Source organism: Mustela nivalis (genome assembly GCF_964662115.1).
Source record: "Mustela nivalis genome assembly, chromosome: 10".
NCBI lineage: Eukaryota > Metazoa > Chordata > Mammalia > Carnivora > Mustelidae > Mustela > Mustela nivalis.
The window spans coordinates 75,872,383-75,890,597 of NC_139029.1; the positions used below are offsets into that span (position 1 = coordinate 75,872,383).

The 18,215-nt window shown below is 36.0% G+C and overlaps 1 protein-coding gene across 2 annotated transcripts in view; it reads left to right on the top strand.

Annotated features, from left to right (window-relative positions):
- Positions 1-18,215, top strand: part of BTBD8 (BTB domain containing 8) — a 105,884-nt gene that overhangs the window by 72,281 nt on the left and 15,388 nt on the right. For both annotated transcript variants that reach the window (XM_082688672.1, XM_082688673.1), the window contains 4 exons: positions 4,340-4,428; positions 4,871-4,973; positions 17,091-17,273; positions 17,944-18,081. In XM_082688672.1, coding sequence (XP_082544798.1) covers positions 4,340-4,428; positions 4,871-4,973; positions 17,091-17,273; positions 17,944-18,081 — 513 coding nt within the window. The remainder of the gene's footprint in view (positions 1-4,339; positions 4,429-4,870; positions 4,974-17,090; positions 17,274-17,943; positions 18,082-18,215) is intronic.

Consider the following 18,215-nt stretch of genomic DNA (forward strand, 5'->3'; position numbering starts at 1 on the left):
GTGCTTCAGGGGTGTCTCTTATGTGTGTTGCATGTGCCCGGCTGATGTGGCTGAGCCACTGTTGCCTTCAGTCCAGTTGTCTGAAATGGCTCTCTGCCTGTTGTGGGCAGGGGATGGTCCCTGTGTTTTTAATGGGCCTCTTTGGGGCTGCCTTGGGCTTGAGTTAAGTCAGACCGCATACATGTCAGAGATGCAGTAGCACCAAACTGCAGAGACTTTCCCTGTGCCCTGAGAAGTTTTTGCTTTTGGGCAGGTCCTGCAATCAGACGTGGTGTCTGTACCCAGTCCACTGCTAGAGCCACATTTGGACTGTTGTGTGTAGTTATTTTTCCTTCTCCCCAAAGTGGAATCACTTTGGAGAACTGCCCCTTTCAGGGGCAAGTCTGCCCCTTGCAGACTGCCAGGCTTACTGGATCACTTTGGATGGGCTCCATTCAAGGGTATATTGAAGGGGATAGGGCCACAGGAGAAATCAGGGGCAGGGGTGGTATAGTAGCAAGTTTGTACAGGTCTGCTATAAGAGGAGACTTGGAGGAAGGCCTAGTTGAAGAGGATGTGTCTGCAGGAGACCACCAGGGCAGGGTGAACTCTTAACAAATAACAGTAATTCACTTAGTTTTAAAACACAAAAGGCATATTTGTGGAGATTAAAACAAGAAAGTGAAATTTTACTTTTTAAATTTTTTTAAAAAGATTTTATTTATTTATTTGACAGACAGAGATCACAAGTAGGCAGGGAGGCAGGCAGACAGAGAGGAAGGGAAGCAGGCTCCCTGCTGAGCAGAGAGCCTGAGGTGGGGCTCAATCCCAGAACCCTGAGATCATGACCTAAGCCAAAGGCAGGGGCTTTAATCCACTAAGCCACCCAGGTGCCCCAAGAAAGTGAAATTTTAAAAAGATTGTCATTCTACTTTGTTGAAAACTTATTTCACTTTATTTTGCTTCTTTTAATATCATCTATATTGTGGTAACAGACATTTGAGACAGTAATTTTTTATTTTATCACTTGATCTTTAAACTTTTTGCTTTATATATTGTTTACAATATATGTTTATGAATATACAAATACAATTTTTTAACTTCTAGAACTCAATTATGTAGTTTCTTGGCGGTGACTTAAATATAGTAAGCCTATTATAACACACTCTGCGGTAATACAAATTTGGGTATAAAGTAATGGGTAACTGGCCCTGGAACTACTAACAAGCTTTAGTTACTTCATTAACTTCACAATTTTACCTTTTACACAATTAAAATTTTTGGACTTAATTTATAGAACTACAGTTAGCTTTATATTATATAATTTTTGCCACCTCTTTTTTTTTTTTTTAAGATTTATTTATTTACTTTACGAATAGCGAGAGAGAGCACACCGGTGTGCAAGTAAGTGGGGGGGGAGGCGCAGAGGGAGAGACTCTTCATCAGACTTCTCGCAGAGTGTGGAGCCTCAGTTGGGGCTCAATCCCATGATCCATAAGATCATAACTTGAGCCGAAACCAAGAGTCAGACATTTAACTGACTGAGCCAACCAGGTGCTCCTTGCCTCCTCTTTAAAAACACATTTTAGGGACGCCTGGGTGGCTCAGTTGGTTAAGCAGCTGCCTTCGGCTCAGGTCATGATCCCGGCGTCCTGGGATCGAGTCCCACATCGGGCTCCTTGCTCCACGGAGAGCCTGCTTCTCCCTCTGACTCTGCCTGCCACTCTGTCTGCCTGTGCTCGCTCTCGCTCTCTCTCTCTGACTAAATAAATTTAAAAAAAAACAAAAAAAAACAAAAAACACATTTTAGGTGGTAATTTAAACATATGTTTTGGGGCGCCTGGGTGGCACAGTTGGTTAAGCAACTGCCTTTGGCTCAGGTCACAGTCCCAGAGTCTTGGGATCGAGTCCCGCATCGGGCTCCCAGCTCCCTGGGGAGTCTGCTTATCCCTCTGACCTTCTTGCCTCTCATGTTCTCTCTCACTGTCTCTTTCTCAAATAAATAAATAAAATCTTTAAAAAAAAATTAAAAAAAAAATAAACATATGTCTTCCCAAATTCTGCAAGCAGATTTTGAAAATGACTAAAGGTCAATCATCCTGTTACAGAATACTTGGGAATTAGCATTTTTATATAAGTAAAATTCTCAGAGAGCTAAAGTTAACCTCTTAAGCCAATGGTCTGTGAACTTTTTCTGTAAAAAGCCAGATAGCAAATATTGTAGGCTCTGTGGGCCATATGTTCCCTATCACAGCTACTCAGCTCTGCTGTTGTGGAGCAAAAACAACTATACACAATATGTAAATGAACATCATAGCAATGTTCAAATAAAATTTTATTCACGAAAACAGTGGTGGGCTTGATTGGCCCACAAGTATAGTTTGCTAGTCTCTGCTTTAAACAGCAAGTTACTTTTTTTTTTTTTTTTAATTTTATTTATTTATTTGAGAGAGAGGGAGAGAGCACAAGCAGTGGGGAGGGTTAGAGGCAGAGGGAGAAGCAGGGTCTCTGTGGAGCAGGGAGGCTGACACCAGGCTGGATTCTAGGACCCTGGGATAATGACCTAAGCTGAAGGCAGACACTTAAGGGACTGAGCCATCTACACACCCCAAGTTACTTTGTATCTTAATATTTTTTAATGGGAATTTTTCTTAAGTTATACATCAGTTAATGGACAGCACATTATCAAAGGTTGGTTATTCCTAAATAAAATTAGATTGCTGGACTTTTTTTTTTTTTTTAAGATTTTATTTATTTGACAGAGAGAGATCACAAGCAGAGAGAGAGAGAGGAGGAAGCAGGCTCCCCACTGAGTAGAGAGCCCGATGCGGGGCTCGATCCCAGGACTCTGAGATCATGACCTGAGCTGAAGGCAGCGTCCTCACCCACTGAGCCACCCAGGCGCCCCAGATTGCTGGACTTTTAACTCTTGTTTTACTTTTACATTTTATTTAGACTGGGTGTTTTTATATTTATACCAGTAATTTCTTCCCTGAGTTTGATACTATTATCTGAAGTCGTTCAGAAAACCAAAGTATTTAACTTGATAGAATTATCACTGTATAATCTGTATACTGACCGCCATTTCTAATTTTAGAATAATCCAGAGTACCTCCAGTTATCTCAGAGGGACTAACCAAGTTGTTAATATGCAAGACAAAATATTTACATTCAATTTACTAAACACCAATATGATATTTTAGGAGAAGCATATTAGAAACTCAAATTAATAGCAATTCATAATTTTGAAAGTTGTAAATCACTGACCTTATTAGAAATGCTGAATGCGATTCTAAAGAAGCTTTTGCTGTTCTCTGAGAGCAGATCTTCAGAGGGACACATTTAGAGACCATATACATAAATTGATCAGTGATCTTTATTAAGTGTATAAGCCTCACATTACAACAAATGAATGTGTAAAAAGAGAAGTTGAACTCTATTCACCCTAATCAGCAATAGATGTCTTAGGAAATAATCCAAAGCCTGAAAAGAAATGATACGGGCAATATGTAGCACAGAGGCTTAACACCAAGAGCAGTGACTTGTCACTATTTATATCTATATTTTATTTCTTTTAATTCCTTATTTCTGTATATGAGCTTTTAAAACTATGTTACATAATTATGATCTAATTCTCTCGTTTTGTCTGAGGTCAGTGTAGGACCTCCCATTGCACACGTACTAAAGTATATTTATACTTTAGGAAGCAGATTAGACCATATGGTTGCATTGCAATGTGATGTTCTAGAAATTATTACATCATTTTATTTTTAAAAATTAAGCTAAATGTAAGCAAAATAAGGCAGAGAAAGACAAATACCATACGATTTCACTCACGTGGGATTTAAGAAACAAAATAGATGAATACAGGGGAAGGGAAGGAAAAATAAGACAAAAACAGAGAGGGAGACAAACCATAAGAGACTCTAAACTCCAGGAAAGAAACTGAGGGTTGCTGGAGGAGAGGTTGGTGGGGGATGGGGTAACTGAGTGGTAGGCTTTAAGGAGGGCATGTGATTTGATAAGCACTGTGTATTATATGCAACTGATGAATCACTAAATTCTACCTCTGAAACTAATAACACAGTATATGTTAATTAAATTGAATTTAAGTAAAAGTTAAATGAAGCTAAATTAAATTAGAATTAAATGTGTGCATTCTGACAGCTGAGAGAGCTCAAATGCTATTCTATAAGACTAAAGGTTGTTAGTGATACTCAAATATAATAGAACAGACTTTTGAATTACACATATTTATTCTGAAGTTTAGGTGTATAAATCAGATCATCTTTATGAACCAAATGCTTTTAGCCTCTGTAAATTGAAAAAGAATACCTTTGGTGTTTTCTATCAATTTTAGCCTGTTCCCAGAAGGTTGGCGTCTGTATTAGAGTGCCTGATTATTGCTCATACAGTTGGAGTGGACAGTCTTTTTGCTGACTGCATGAAGTAAGTGATATGAGGTAGTGTTGATATTATTAATGTAGGCATTTTGTTCTTCCATTCTTCTAATTTTCTGGGAAATTTTGGAACTGGCCTATTTTCTTGGGCCCATTGTATGTAGCTTAAGGCTTAACTAGTTGTAACAATTGTGAGAAGTATTGACTTAGATATTACTCAAGATGCTTGGGATCAATTTTGCTTCATTCAAACCATGATTATGTTAAAATCCATGCACATCACTTAGAGTGGATTTAAAATATGTGTTTACAGAAAAGGGAGATAATTAAGTCCATCAGAGAACTTACAAAATTAACTATAGAGATTACTCATCACATATATATGTACAACTTGCATCATTGAAAATAAAAGTATTATTTGAGTATTATAATTAGAAATATTCTCATTTCTCTAACTTGGGATTCTTTGATTTTTTTTTTTTTTTTAACAGGTGGATTGTAAAGCATTTTGCAAGGTTTTGGTCTGAGAGAAGTTTTGCAAATGTACCTCCTGAGATTCAGAAAAGTTGTCTTACTATGTTGATTCAGTCTTTAGTGAGTATAACCTGAATATCCTTGTTTGTGTTTGTCATCAAAAAATTTATTTGATTTTGTATAGGTACTGGGAATGTTTTAAATATAAATGTGGCATTATATTATAAAAGCAGAATGAGAGAACCAATTCCAGATAACCCAGAACCAGTTGAGAACCTTTCCTTGAGATTCTGTTCCCCTGTACCAGATTCATTAGTTCGGGTTCAGAGATGCAGAACCACTAGAAAGTACATTTTGGTTCATGAACAAAAGAGTGGTGCCACAGATGGAGGTTATGCATTGGTATCAACAACATGGATTTCCATTCACTAAAGTGGATTTGAATAAAATGCTGAAACTTTTCTATGGCAACATTTCCCAAGAGGACCATCTCTTAACTTAGTGGCCAGTTAATTACATTGGACCATGTCATCATGGGAAAGGCAGTGCTGTGTTCTCAGTGAAGTAGACATTTGCTCTGCATATAGATTTGCCTTCCTTGCCCACCAGTGTTTCAGCTGAAATCACTATCTGTGGACTTATGGAATGCCTTTTTCACAATCATGGTATTTCACACAGCATCGCTTGTGACTAATGAACTCATTTCACAGGAAATCAAGTTTGTCAGTGAGCCCATGCTCATGATTTCACCAGTCTTTCCATGTTTACTATCATGCTCAAATAGCTGGCTTGATAAATACCAGTTATGACCAAGTTACCAGTTACAGAAATGAGTGCTATAGTAGTGATACTATAAATACCCATTTCCCTTTTTGATGTGAATATTTATTTATATTAACCACTCTTTGTATATACTTTTTCCACTGTCTCATATCTCTACCATCTAAGCCATGTTAATAATAGTGAATTTTATATCTCTGTATTGAAGTTACAGGATACCAAAGGGGGGAGTATGAATCAATATGGAAAACAATATCATCCAAAAACAAAAAAGGGACTTTGTATCCTCTTATTGGGAAAGGGTTAGCATGTTTGTTGTATACAGGAGAGTTATACCATGTTAGGCAAAAACGTAACTTTGTTATTATCTCCATTTGGGAATTAAGTATTGTTTAAAGAGAAGTAAGTATATGGGTGCCAAGCTGACAAAGGACAGTCTATAATGGTTTTGTAACATTGTCAGGTTGGCTAGGATAAGCTTTGCTTCCCAGAATTTCCCTCTTTGAATGTTTCCAGTTGAAGTGGCTACACGAGACAATTTGTTGTGAGATTTAGAGGATAAAAGTGAAGGAGCAGCCTTTTTTTTTTTTTTTTTTTTTTTTTTAACACCGGGACTGTTGGGGCAAGCACTTTATTTCATATATGTTGCTTGTTTACTGGCTCACCTAGTTGGCATGAAATAGCAGACAAGCTGCAACTGCTCCACTTGCCCTGTGTCTTTTTTTGGCTGCTCTTACCCCTATGCAAAGGATATGGTTAGCTCCATGATGAAGGGCACCAGCATCTCCTCCTGGAGGACACCCATTTTATCCAGGTTGGAGGCAGTGAGAACTGAAATGAGTTCATCCTACTGGGTTGTAGTTTGCGCTCTTGGAGTCAGCTTGTTCTTGCTGTCCTATACTTTATATTTGTCCTTCCTTCTAAGCCACCTTCCCTGTGATCTTCAAACTACATCATCACATGCAAAGACTGTTTAACCAGCTCCCATGATTGCCTATGGTAGAATCCCTGTAACAAGTTCCCATGTATATGTAATTACCTCCTAGTGGTTCTCTTTCTTTGATTGAACCCTGAATGATATATCAGACCAGGTGACATGGAAGATGCATCTAAACATAACCAGGAAAATAAGTGTAGGCCATCAGCTTGTGAGATACCACTGCAAAAAATAAATCTAAATCTATATTTCTGCTAATGAAGAACTGTGTCATTTTGTTGCTTAATATTTTGTATTAGTTTCTTTGATCAGTGAATAGTTACTCTCTCTTCATGAAGGCAAACAAATGGCCCAGCTATAATTCAACTTACTAGAGGTACAAACATCATTTACTACTATTACTGTTATTATTATTGTTATTGTTTAGTAGATTTTTTAGATCTTTACAGTTGAAAAAATAATTTGAATTTTTAAAATTTTATATAAGACAGGTATTCTTATCTCTATTTCACATATGAGAAAAGAGAATCAGAGAACTAAGTGCTTTATTCAAGTTCACAGTGTCAGTAAATGACATAGCAAATCTTAAAACTAGTTGCTGCCATTCTAAAAATAATATGCTAGGTACTCACTGTGGGTAAATTTTTTTTTTTTAAGAAGTATGGACCTTGACTTCATCATTTCACAAACTGATGGAAGAAATGGTATTTAACTAAGTAAAATACAAGTTAGTCTCTCATGAGTACTAACATTAAGTTCCATGTCAAAACATAGCATCCACTCTTGATAAAAACACTCTGCAAAGGAGGGATAACTGGAATATACTTCAACATCATAAAGGCCATATTATGAAAGACCCACAATTATTATTATCCTCAATGGGGAAAAATATGGTCTATGGTCAGGAATAAGACAAGGATTCCACTCTCACCATAGTACTGGAAGTCTAAGCCTCATTGATCAGAAAACAAAAAGAAATAAAAGGCATCCAAATCAGCAAGGAAGAAGTCAGACTTTGGCTATTTGTAGACAATGCGATACTCTATGTAGAAAACCCCAAAGATTCCACAAAAAAAATGCTAGAAATAATACATGAATTCAGCAAAATCACAGGATATAAAATCAATGTGCAGAAATCTGTTGCATCTGTACACCAATAATGAAGCAGCAGAAAAAGAAATCAGGGACTTGATCCCATTTGCAATTGCACCAAAAACAGTAAGATACCTAGGAATAAACCTAACTGAAGAGGTTAAAAGACCTTGTACTCTATAAACTCTAGAATACTTATGAAAGAAATTAAAGGACATCAAGAAAGGGAAAAACATTCCATGCTCATGGATTGGAAGAACAATTGGGAAAAAATGTCTCTATTACTCAAACAATCTACACATTTAATGCAAACCCTATCAAAATATCACCAGTATTTTTCACAGAGCTAGAACAATCCCAAAATTTGTATGGAACCACAAAAGATCCTAAATAGCCAAAGTAATTTTGAAAAAGAAAAGCAAAACTGGAAGCACTACAATTCCAGATCAAGCTATATTACAAAGCTATAAGAATCAAGACATATGGTACTGGCACAAAAACAGATAAATAGATCAATGGAACACAATAGAGAACCCAGAAATCAACCCACAGCTATATGGTCAACTATTATTCAACAAAGCAGGCAAGAATATTCAATGGAAAAAAGAAAATGTCTTCAACAGGTAGTGTTGGGAAAACTGGATGCAGAAGAATGAAACTGGACCATTTTCTTAGACCATTCACAAAAATAAATTCAAAATGGATGAAAGACTTAAATGTGAGACAGGAAACCATCAAAATCCTAAAGAACAACACAGGCAGCAACCTGTTTGACCTCAGCCATAGCAACTTCTTACTAGACACCTCTCTGGAGGCAAGGAAAACAAAAGCAAAAATGAACTATAGGGACTTCATCAAGATAAAATGCTTCTGCACAGCAAAGGAAACAGTCAACAAAATAAAAGGCAGCCTACAGAAAGGGAGAAGATATTTGCAAATATCTTAACAGATAAAGGGCTAGTACCCCAAATCTGTAGAGAACTTATCAAACCCAACACCCAAAAAATAAACAATTTAGAAAAGAAATGGGCAGAAGATATGAACAGATATTTTTCCCAAGAAAACATACAGATGGCTAACAGACACGTGAAAAGATGCCCAACATCACTCATCATCAGGGAAATACAAATTAAAACCAAGATGAGATACCACCTCACATCTGTCAGAATCACTAAAATTAACCACACAGGAAACAACAGTGTTAGGATTTGGAGAAAGGGGAACTCTCTCATACTATTGATGGGAATGCAGAACAGTGTAGCCACTCTGGAAAATAGTATGGAGCTTCCTCAAAAATGTAAACAGGAACTACTTTATGTACCAACAATTGCACTACTAGCTATTTACCCAAAAAAATAAAAAATACTGATTCAAAGGGGCACATGCACCCTGATGTTTATGGCAGCTTTGTCAACAATAGCCAAATTATGGAAACAACCCAAATGCCCATCCACTGAGGAACGGATAAAGAAGATGTGGTGTACATATACACAGTGGAATATTAGCCATCAAAAAGAATGGAAGCTTGCCATTTACAATGACACAGATTGAGTTGAAGGGTATTGTACTAAGGAAAATAAGTTAGAGAAGGACAAATACCCTATGATTTCCCTCATGTGGAATTTAAGAAACAAAATAAGAACACATGGGAGAAAAAAAAAAAAAGAGGTAAACAAACCATAAGAGACTTCTTAAGATTAAGACAGAGAACAAATCGAAGGTTGATGGAGGGACGAGGGTTGGGGGTAGACTAGGTGGGTGATGGATATTAAGGAGGGCACTTGATATGAAGAGCTCTGGGTGTTGTACGTAAGTGATAAATCACTGAATTCTACTCCTGAAACCAATATTGAGCTGTATGTTAACTAAACAGAATTTATGGACACCTGGGTGGCTCAGTCAGTTAAGTGGCTGCCTTTGGCTCAGGCTGTGATCCCAGAGTCCTACATCAGGCTTCTTGCTCAGCAGGAAGCCTGCTTCTTCCTGTACCTCTGTGTGCCATTCCCCTACTTGTGCTCTTTCTCTGACAAATGAATAAATAAAATCTTAAAAATGAATAAATAAATAGAATTTAAATAAAAATTTGAAAAGAAGAAAAGTTCCATGTCAGTCTAGTTTACACTGGTAGCCCCAGCCTTAGAGCAGTGCCTGGCACATATTAGGCAACTCACTATATATTGTCAGATAGGTAAATAAATGAATGGATAAGGATAAGATATAATTCAGGTATGTACTGGAATCACAGAGGTTTAAGTGATTAGAGGGATGAGAGCAGTAATTTGAGATGAAGGATAATTTCCAAATAAAATAGGTACATTAGGATATTCCTAACAACTTTAAAAATGTACCAGAGACCTGGAGACAGGCAATTCCAATATTCTGCTGTAACTGGAATGAGAAGAGATAAGTCTGGGGCGAGGCTAAGGCCAGATTTGGGAGGGATCTTAACTGAATGTCTTGTTAAAAAGTCCGATTTTTTTTTATAAGTGGTAAGTATGTGAATTTAATTGTAGAATAAGCCCTTTATGTACTACGCCTCTACCTCTGTTATAATATTTTATTTTAATTTTATAACCCTAATCAGATTCTTAGAAGCATTGTGAATATTCTTTTTTTTCCTTTCAAGAGAGATGAACAGGTGAACATCAGAACAGCGAAACATCCAGTAGCCTTTGGTATTCTGATAATTATAATGAAAATTTGAAATTATGTCTTTCCTTGTGAATAGTCAAGCTTTAAGAAACATTGACTTAATATAGTCTTCATATATTTTTTCAAGATATTATTTATTTATTTGACAGAGAGGGAGAGATCACAAGTAGGCAGAGAGGCAGGCAGAGAGAGAGGGAGAAGCAGGCTCCCCACTGAGCAGAGAGCCCAATGCAGGGCTTGATCCCAGGACCCTGAAATCATGACCTGGGCCGAAGGCAGAGGCTTAAACCACTGAGCCACCCAGGTGCCCCCTTCATATTTTATTATGTAAATAAAATATTCTTAGTTTTTGATTTTAAAAATAGGGTATTTAAAATAGTCCTGAGAAAACTGGACAACTACATGCAAAAGAATGAAACTGGACCATTTTCTAACACTAAACACAAAAACAAACTCAAGATGGATTAAGGACCTGAATATGGAACCTGAAACCATAAAAATCTTAGAACAGAGGCAGTAGTATGTCTGACATGGTCATGGCAACATTTTTCTAGATAGGTCTCCTCAGGCAAGGAAAACAAACACAAAAATAAATTATTGGGACTACATCAAAATAAAAAGGTTTTGCACAGTGAAGGAAAGCATCAACAAATAAAAAGCAACCTACCAAATGGGAGAAGATATTTGCAGATGATATAGCCAATAAGAGATTAATATCCATAATATATGAAGAACTTACACAGCTCAACACCAAAAACCAAAAAGTCCAATTAAAAAATGGGCAGAAGAGCTGAATAGACATTTTTCCAAAGCAGATATACAGATGGCCAACAGATACATGAAAAGATGCTTAGCATCACTAATCATCAGGGAAATGCAAATCAAAACCATAATGAGATATCATTTCACACCAGGCAGAATGACTAGTTATCAAAAAGATAAGAAATAACAAGTGTTGGTGAGGATATGGAGAAAAGGGAACGCTCATAAACTATTGGTGGGAATGCAATCTGGTACAAGCACTGTGGAAGACGGTATGAAGTTTCTTCAACAAATTAAAAATAGAAATACCATGTGGCCCAGTAACTGCACTAGTGGATATTTACCCAAAGAAAATGAGAAAACTGGTTCAAAAAGATAAATGCACCTCACTGTTTATTGCTACATTATATACAATAGCCAAGATATGGAAGCAATCTAAGTGTCCACTGATAGAGAAGATATACATACACATACACAAATACACACAGAGGAATATTATGCAGCCATTAAAAGGGATGAGATCCTACCATTTGTGACAACATGAATGGACCCAGAGGGTATTATGCTAAGTGAAATAAGTCAGACTGAGGGGAAAAAAAACACCATATAATTTCACTTATATTTTGAAACTAAAAAAACAAATGAAAAAACAAAAAGCAGAACCAGACCTATAAATACAAACAAAATGGGGTTGCCAGAAGGAAGGGGTGGGAGGATGGACAAAATGGGTAAAAGGTAGATACAACCTTCCAGTTATGGAACAAGTAATCGCATAGAGAGAATAATCTGTCGTACTGTATTAGCATTGCTTGGTGACAGATGGGAGCTACACTTTTGGTGAGCAAACTATAACGTATAGAGAAGTTGAATCAGTATGTTGTACACGTGAAAGTAATGTGTGTCAACTATACTCATATTTAATACTATTAATTTTTTTCAAATTAAAATTTAAAATAAGTTATCCAAAAAGTGAAAGAGCAGGCGGTCTTGTTAGTCTTCTTTAGTTCTAATTCAGGTCAGTTGCAGGTGCCATGATGGGTGCTTTACTCCATAGGTGACTTACATCAGTCACCTCCATTGGTGACATGCCCTACACTGTCATATACCAAGGGAGATAAGAAAATGCTGCATTGAACTATATTTGGAGGGTTTTGTTTGTTTTTTATTAATGTGAGGGCAGTTCACTAAGATGTGACTGCTCCCTTCTCCCATGTACAACCACTGTTTTGGGGAAGAAGGGAAAGCAGGGAGGAGGCATGAGTATATGAGAGAAAGGTGTTAGAAAAGTTATGATTTTATAATGTGTAATTACTTGAACTATCTCACAATAAGATTAAATTTTTCTTTGTCAAAATATTTTGTTTAAACCCCTTAAAAAGCAAATTATGAAAAGTTTTTAAATTGGGGAAAATTAAAACAAAAGTAGGTATGGGTATGGTCACTAGGGTAAATCAAAGTTGTGTATATTATGCAGTTAGTCCTAAGGCTAAAGGATAGCTAAAGACCTATTTAACACAGTATCATAAGAATTGGGAAATAAGATGAGTCATTTTTTTGTTTGTTTAATATATGGTATTAAGACAATGAGGAAGCTAGCTAGAAAATTTTAAGTTGAATCTATACCTCACATCCTAGTATGCCAGGGATATATTCCAAATAGATCAAAGGTTCGAATGTGGGGGAAAAGCCATTAAAATACTACAGTAAACCCTAGGAGAATTATAACCTAGGCAGGGGAGTGGGGATATAAAATTCAGAAGCCTTAAAAAATTCTGATTACATAAAGATGCAAAATTTCTGTGTAGTAAAAATTACGATAAGCAAACTGAAAGACAAATGACAGTTCATATCATACTACTTATTCTAATTTTCCTAATACAGAGGATTTTAAAAAATAGTACAGAATTAGTTCACAAATAAAATATAAACACTTCTTAATTTGATGAATAAATCAACTTCATTTAAGAGAAATGTACATGGAAATTACAGTATCAAACCATTTTCTGACTTTTAGAATAAAAATTAGCACAACTTTTGCTGTGTTTTTCAAACTTTTTTGACTGTGACTGAGAGTAGAATTTCTTTTTATTCTGTAACCCAGTATACTCACACATACAAAACTGAAACAAGTTTCACAAAAGAATACTTACCATTATTACATGATGTACTGATATTTCCTATTTTTCACTTTTCTTTCTTTTTTGTTTTGTTTTCTAATGCTGACTGTAAGCCATTAAAAATATTTCTCTAGGTTGCCAGGAGAGAAATCTACAGTTTGGAAAACAGTTCTCCATTGAATATATATTGGCAATGGTTAGGATACTTCTGGTGCCCCACCTCATATCCTCTTGGCCTGTGTAATAACTCTAGCCCATTGCTGCAGGATCTACCTGCAAATGCGTATAGTCCGACAGCACTTTCCCTCAGCCACATCACACGTATTTCTCACTTTCTGGCCTAAGTCCTCACTATCACTCAACACAGTGTACCTACAACTCAGTAATTCTGACACCTATGCAAACCTGGAAGTAGAAGGATGTTAACACCCCAGGGAATAAGCCTTGATTAATGGGAGGTGGAGCCAGTGGTCAAACATTACCTGTTTTGTCCCTAGGGCAGTCCCCAGCAAGACTGAGCCCCAGTTGCCAATAATAGTGAATGCTGTATCAGTGTGTGTCAAACTTTAATATATACACAAAACACTTCAGGATCTTGATTACATGTAGATTCTAATTCAGTAAGTCAGAGGTGGAGCCTGAGATTCTGTTGTGTTTCATGAGCTCCAGGTGATTCAGATGGTGTGGCTCACACTGAGTTGTAAGGACCTAGAAAACATATCCTTCCATTGACTTTTCCTCCTTCCCTGTTTCACTCCCCTAATACCTCAGATTCTCTTGGGATCATTTCCCAAAATGAACTATCTGCATACAAGCCTGTTTCTCAGGCTTAGGGGTTAGGCAGAACCCAGGCTAAGACAAGTAGTAATGATCCATTAATTCTGTTTCTAGGAATTCATCCTATAGAAATGTTCCCATATGTATAAAATAATTTTATTTACAAGATCTTTCATTACAACATTATAACAGCAAAAAAATGGAAATAATATAAATATAAGTAGAGGGTTGGTTGAGTGACTTACAGTATTGTGGGCTATTATACAGCTGTTATAACAATAACAAGGCTCTTTATATTCAGATAAGAAAAATATTTAAGATGTATGCTAAGCATAAAGGGTAAGGATAGAGTGTCATTCATACTAATGCCTCCTCCATGAGAGTAAAATAAAGACAATATGACATATATTTCTTGTGTGTGTATGTATGAAATAACTCTGGAAAGATACAGAAATTAAATAATATTGATCGGGAGGAGGGAAAATGCATGGCTTGGAGACAGGAAAGGGAAGGAGACTTTTCTTAATACTGCCCTTTATATTTTGTTAAGTTTGGAGCATGTGTTAATTATTGGATTAAAATTTTTTGTGTTTGGTCTAGAAATGTATTAATTTTCTTCTCATTTGTGTCCATATTTAGTTTTCCAACAGTTTCCAACATAAATTATCACTATACTTTATATTTGTATTTTTTAAAAAATTGCCCTTGGAACACTGAAAAAAAATTAAATTATTGTCATAACACATAACATTGTGTATAGTAAGCACTTGGTAGCTACCTGCCAAGTTTATCTGAATACCCTGCATTTGGCTTCACCACCAGAACAGTGCCTACGGTAGAGCAAATTGCCTAAAAGCACAGTTATTCAGGATATCACCAGAGGAGGGAAGGGTGATGGTACTAAAAAATAAAAATAAAAAAATTATAGCAATGTATGATATTTTTACTCTAATAAAGCAAGGGAAATATATAATACATTTTAAAAGAATTCTTAGGAAAAAAATAATTATTGGTAAGTGGGTAAAATGTTAAAAGTTTTGTTGTTCAAGTAGAGGGTATTATGCTAAGTGAAGTAAGTAAATCAGAGAAAAACATTTATCATATGATGTCGCTGATACATGGAATTTGAGAAACAAGTCAGAGAATCATGGGGGAGGAGAGGAAAAAAGGAAATGGAATGAAACCAGAGAGACAAACCATTAAGAGACTCTTAATCTCAGGAAACAAACTGAGGGGAGGCGAGGCGGTGGGAGGAATGGGGAGGCTGAGTGATGGACACTGGGAAGGGTAATGGCTATGGTGAGTGCTGTGAATTGTGAAAGACTGATGAATCACAGACCTGTACCCCTGAGACAAATAACACATGATACGTTAATTTAAAAAAAAAAAGATAAAAAATGTTTTGCTGTTTAAGGATTAAACTTAATTCACTTTAGGAATTCACATATAGACTCTCACCTCCTAGTGATGCTAAAAAAATGAACAAATATTTGAGGGTCTACTATGACCCAATTCTGTAGTAGGCCCTGGGGATATAGTGGTGAGCCAAAACAGACAAGGTTTCACGCTCAGTAAACATAAAGCCTACTGAGAGACAGATATGAATCAAGGAGTTGTGTTCATGATCAAATAATTACAAATGAGTCAGGTACTCTAGAGAAAAGGGACAGGTTTATATATAAAAGGAATCTGATATGGGGCTAGAAATCAGGGAAGATAGAGTTTGAGTTGAGATCTGAAGCATACAAAGGATGTGCAAAGTTTACATCATGCACCTTTATTAAGAATTTCATTCTGTGGCTTCCAGATATTTATCAGCTATCTATTGTTCTGTAACAGACTACTACAAAACTAAGTGACTTAAAATTACAGTTTATTATTTCTCATAATTTTGTGGATTAAGTGGGTGATTCTTTCACTGATTCTTCTGAGTTCCTTCCCACTCTGTGTGGTCTTTCTTAACCCAACTTCTTCGTGACTTTGCGATACCAGAATTTCAAGAGCATAAAGAAAGAAGCTGCAGGGCTTCTTCAGTCCTTGACTCTGGAACTTGCACAGTATCACTACTTCTGTAAGCAGGTGAAAAGGCCAGTCTAAATTCAAGGGATGAGTAAATAAATTCCACCTCTCGATGGATAGAGCTACAAAGAATTTGAGGCCATGTTTTTCAATCTATTATAATCTATTGGGTAACTATATGTACTCATTAGTTATTTACTAAGCATTGTTTTAAGAACTAGAAATCAAATATGAACAAGATACAGTAATGTATGTATGTTGCTATTTTTTTCCTTTTCCTTGGAGCACATGGTATTTGTAAATTATCATTCTATCTTCCACAGGGATCACTATTCATGAATATTTTTTTCCCGTGGCATAAAAATGAATCATCATTAAATGAATAAAATATAAAGAGTCTTACCTAATTAGGAGGGGGAAAAAATCACTGGAGACTATAAGTAATTTTTAACCTTTCTAAATTTATAATAAACTACATGTATTTTGTAGTCAGAAAAGAATTAAGGTTATGTCAGTATAGCTGTACAGTTATGAATGATATCTATAAGCACAAAAACTAATCCAGTAGTGAAGATCTCAGGTCAAGTTTTTCTCTGTAGTTATATTATACCTCTGTTCTCAGGTTTGTTTTAGTGATCTTTTAGAGGTGGTTTGTTCCCAGCTCAAAGTTTGCCCTTTTGAATATTTCTTTCTTTTTTTTTTTTTTTAAGATTTTATTTATTTATTTGACAGACAGAGATCACAAGTAGGCAGAGAGGCAGGCAGAGAGAGCGAGCGAGCAAGAGGAGGAAGCAGGCTCCCTGCTGAGCAGAGAGCCCTATGCAGGGCTCGATCCCAGGACCCTGGGATCATGACCGGAGCCGAAGGCAGAGGCTTTAACCTACTGAGCCACCCAGGCCCCCCTCTTTTGGGTATTTCTGAATGAATGAATAAATAAATATTATAAGTAATGACAAAGACATTAGCTACCTGGAATTTTGTTTTTTGTTTTTTTTGTTTTTGCAGAAAACGTCATAAGAAAACAAAGGTATTTTATTTGCTTAGAAAGTTATATTATGAATAGTAATCTAACATTTTTTCCAATTTTTTTAAAATTGTAAGAATGATAAGAATGCTGCTTTTATTCTGATGGAAAGTGACAGGCTAATCATCAGTTTACCCAGAGTGAAGTGGACAGAAGTAGCACTGACTATGGCATCTCAGCTACAAGAAGAATGTATTGCCTTTATTATAGAAAACTTCTCCAAGATCATTCAAAGTGAAAATTTTGCTCTTCTCTTACAGGTACTATGTCTAAAATTATATCCTATATTTAGCCCCATCTTTGTGTTCTGATTACTATTATGTAAGAGTTTTTAAACGCAGGTTGCCTTTGATTAAATTAGTGTGACTTAAATAAATTCCATAGCAGATGGCATGCTTGCATAGGATTTAGAGCAATGATGGACAGGATTTTTGGCTCACAAGATAATGAAGGCAGGAGGGGACGGGTTTGAATGCACTGGCAAGGCATAATGTAACTCTGGCCAGCAGTAACCCTCAATCAGCATAAGCCATATTTTAGAAACCAGTCATAAAGATACTGTTTTGTCAGTAATACAGTTATGATCAATGCAAAATTCTTGGTCTTATTGGGGACCCACTTGTTCTAAATTTAGTTATTGAATAAAGAACTTTGATTATTTATTTCTAGTTCTGTTTTTAGGACTATTTTGGCTTCTAGGGACAGTGTATGTGTTGTGTGCAGATATTTTTTTTAAAGGAAAGGGATTTTTATAATAAGTTATTGTTATCATAATTATGTAATTATAATAATTATTAACAGAGAAAATAAGTTTTCTGGTTGACTTCATATGGGCAGTTATGATGAATGGTCTGTTGTTAAGCCAGACTCTCACATTTCTTACACATTTCACATGTATTCCTATTAAATATAAATTTCTATGTTTTGTAGTCGCAAGCAATGAGCAGCACAGCTGATCTATTGGACAAAATTTTAAAAGCAATTGAAGAAAACATTACCACTGAGAATAGTTGCTCTCTTCTTATGGCTCTGGACATGTTACTGAACTCTGACAGTACAAAGGAAATGGTATTAGTGATGAAATTCACTTAAATGATATAATATTTGAATTGTTTTAAGATTTTAAAATATATGGACATCTTAAATGTTTCATGGTTCATTGAAACTAAATAATGGAGATTGGTTATTATCCCTACTTTCGT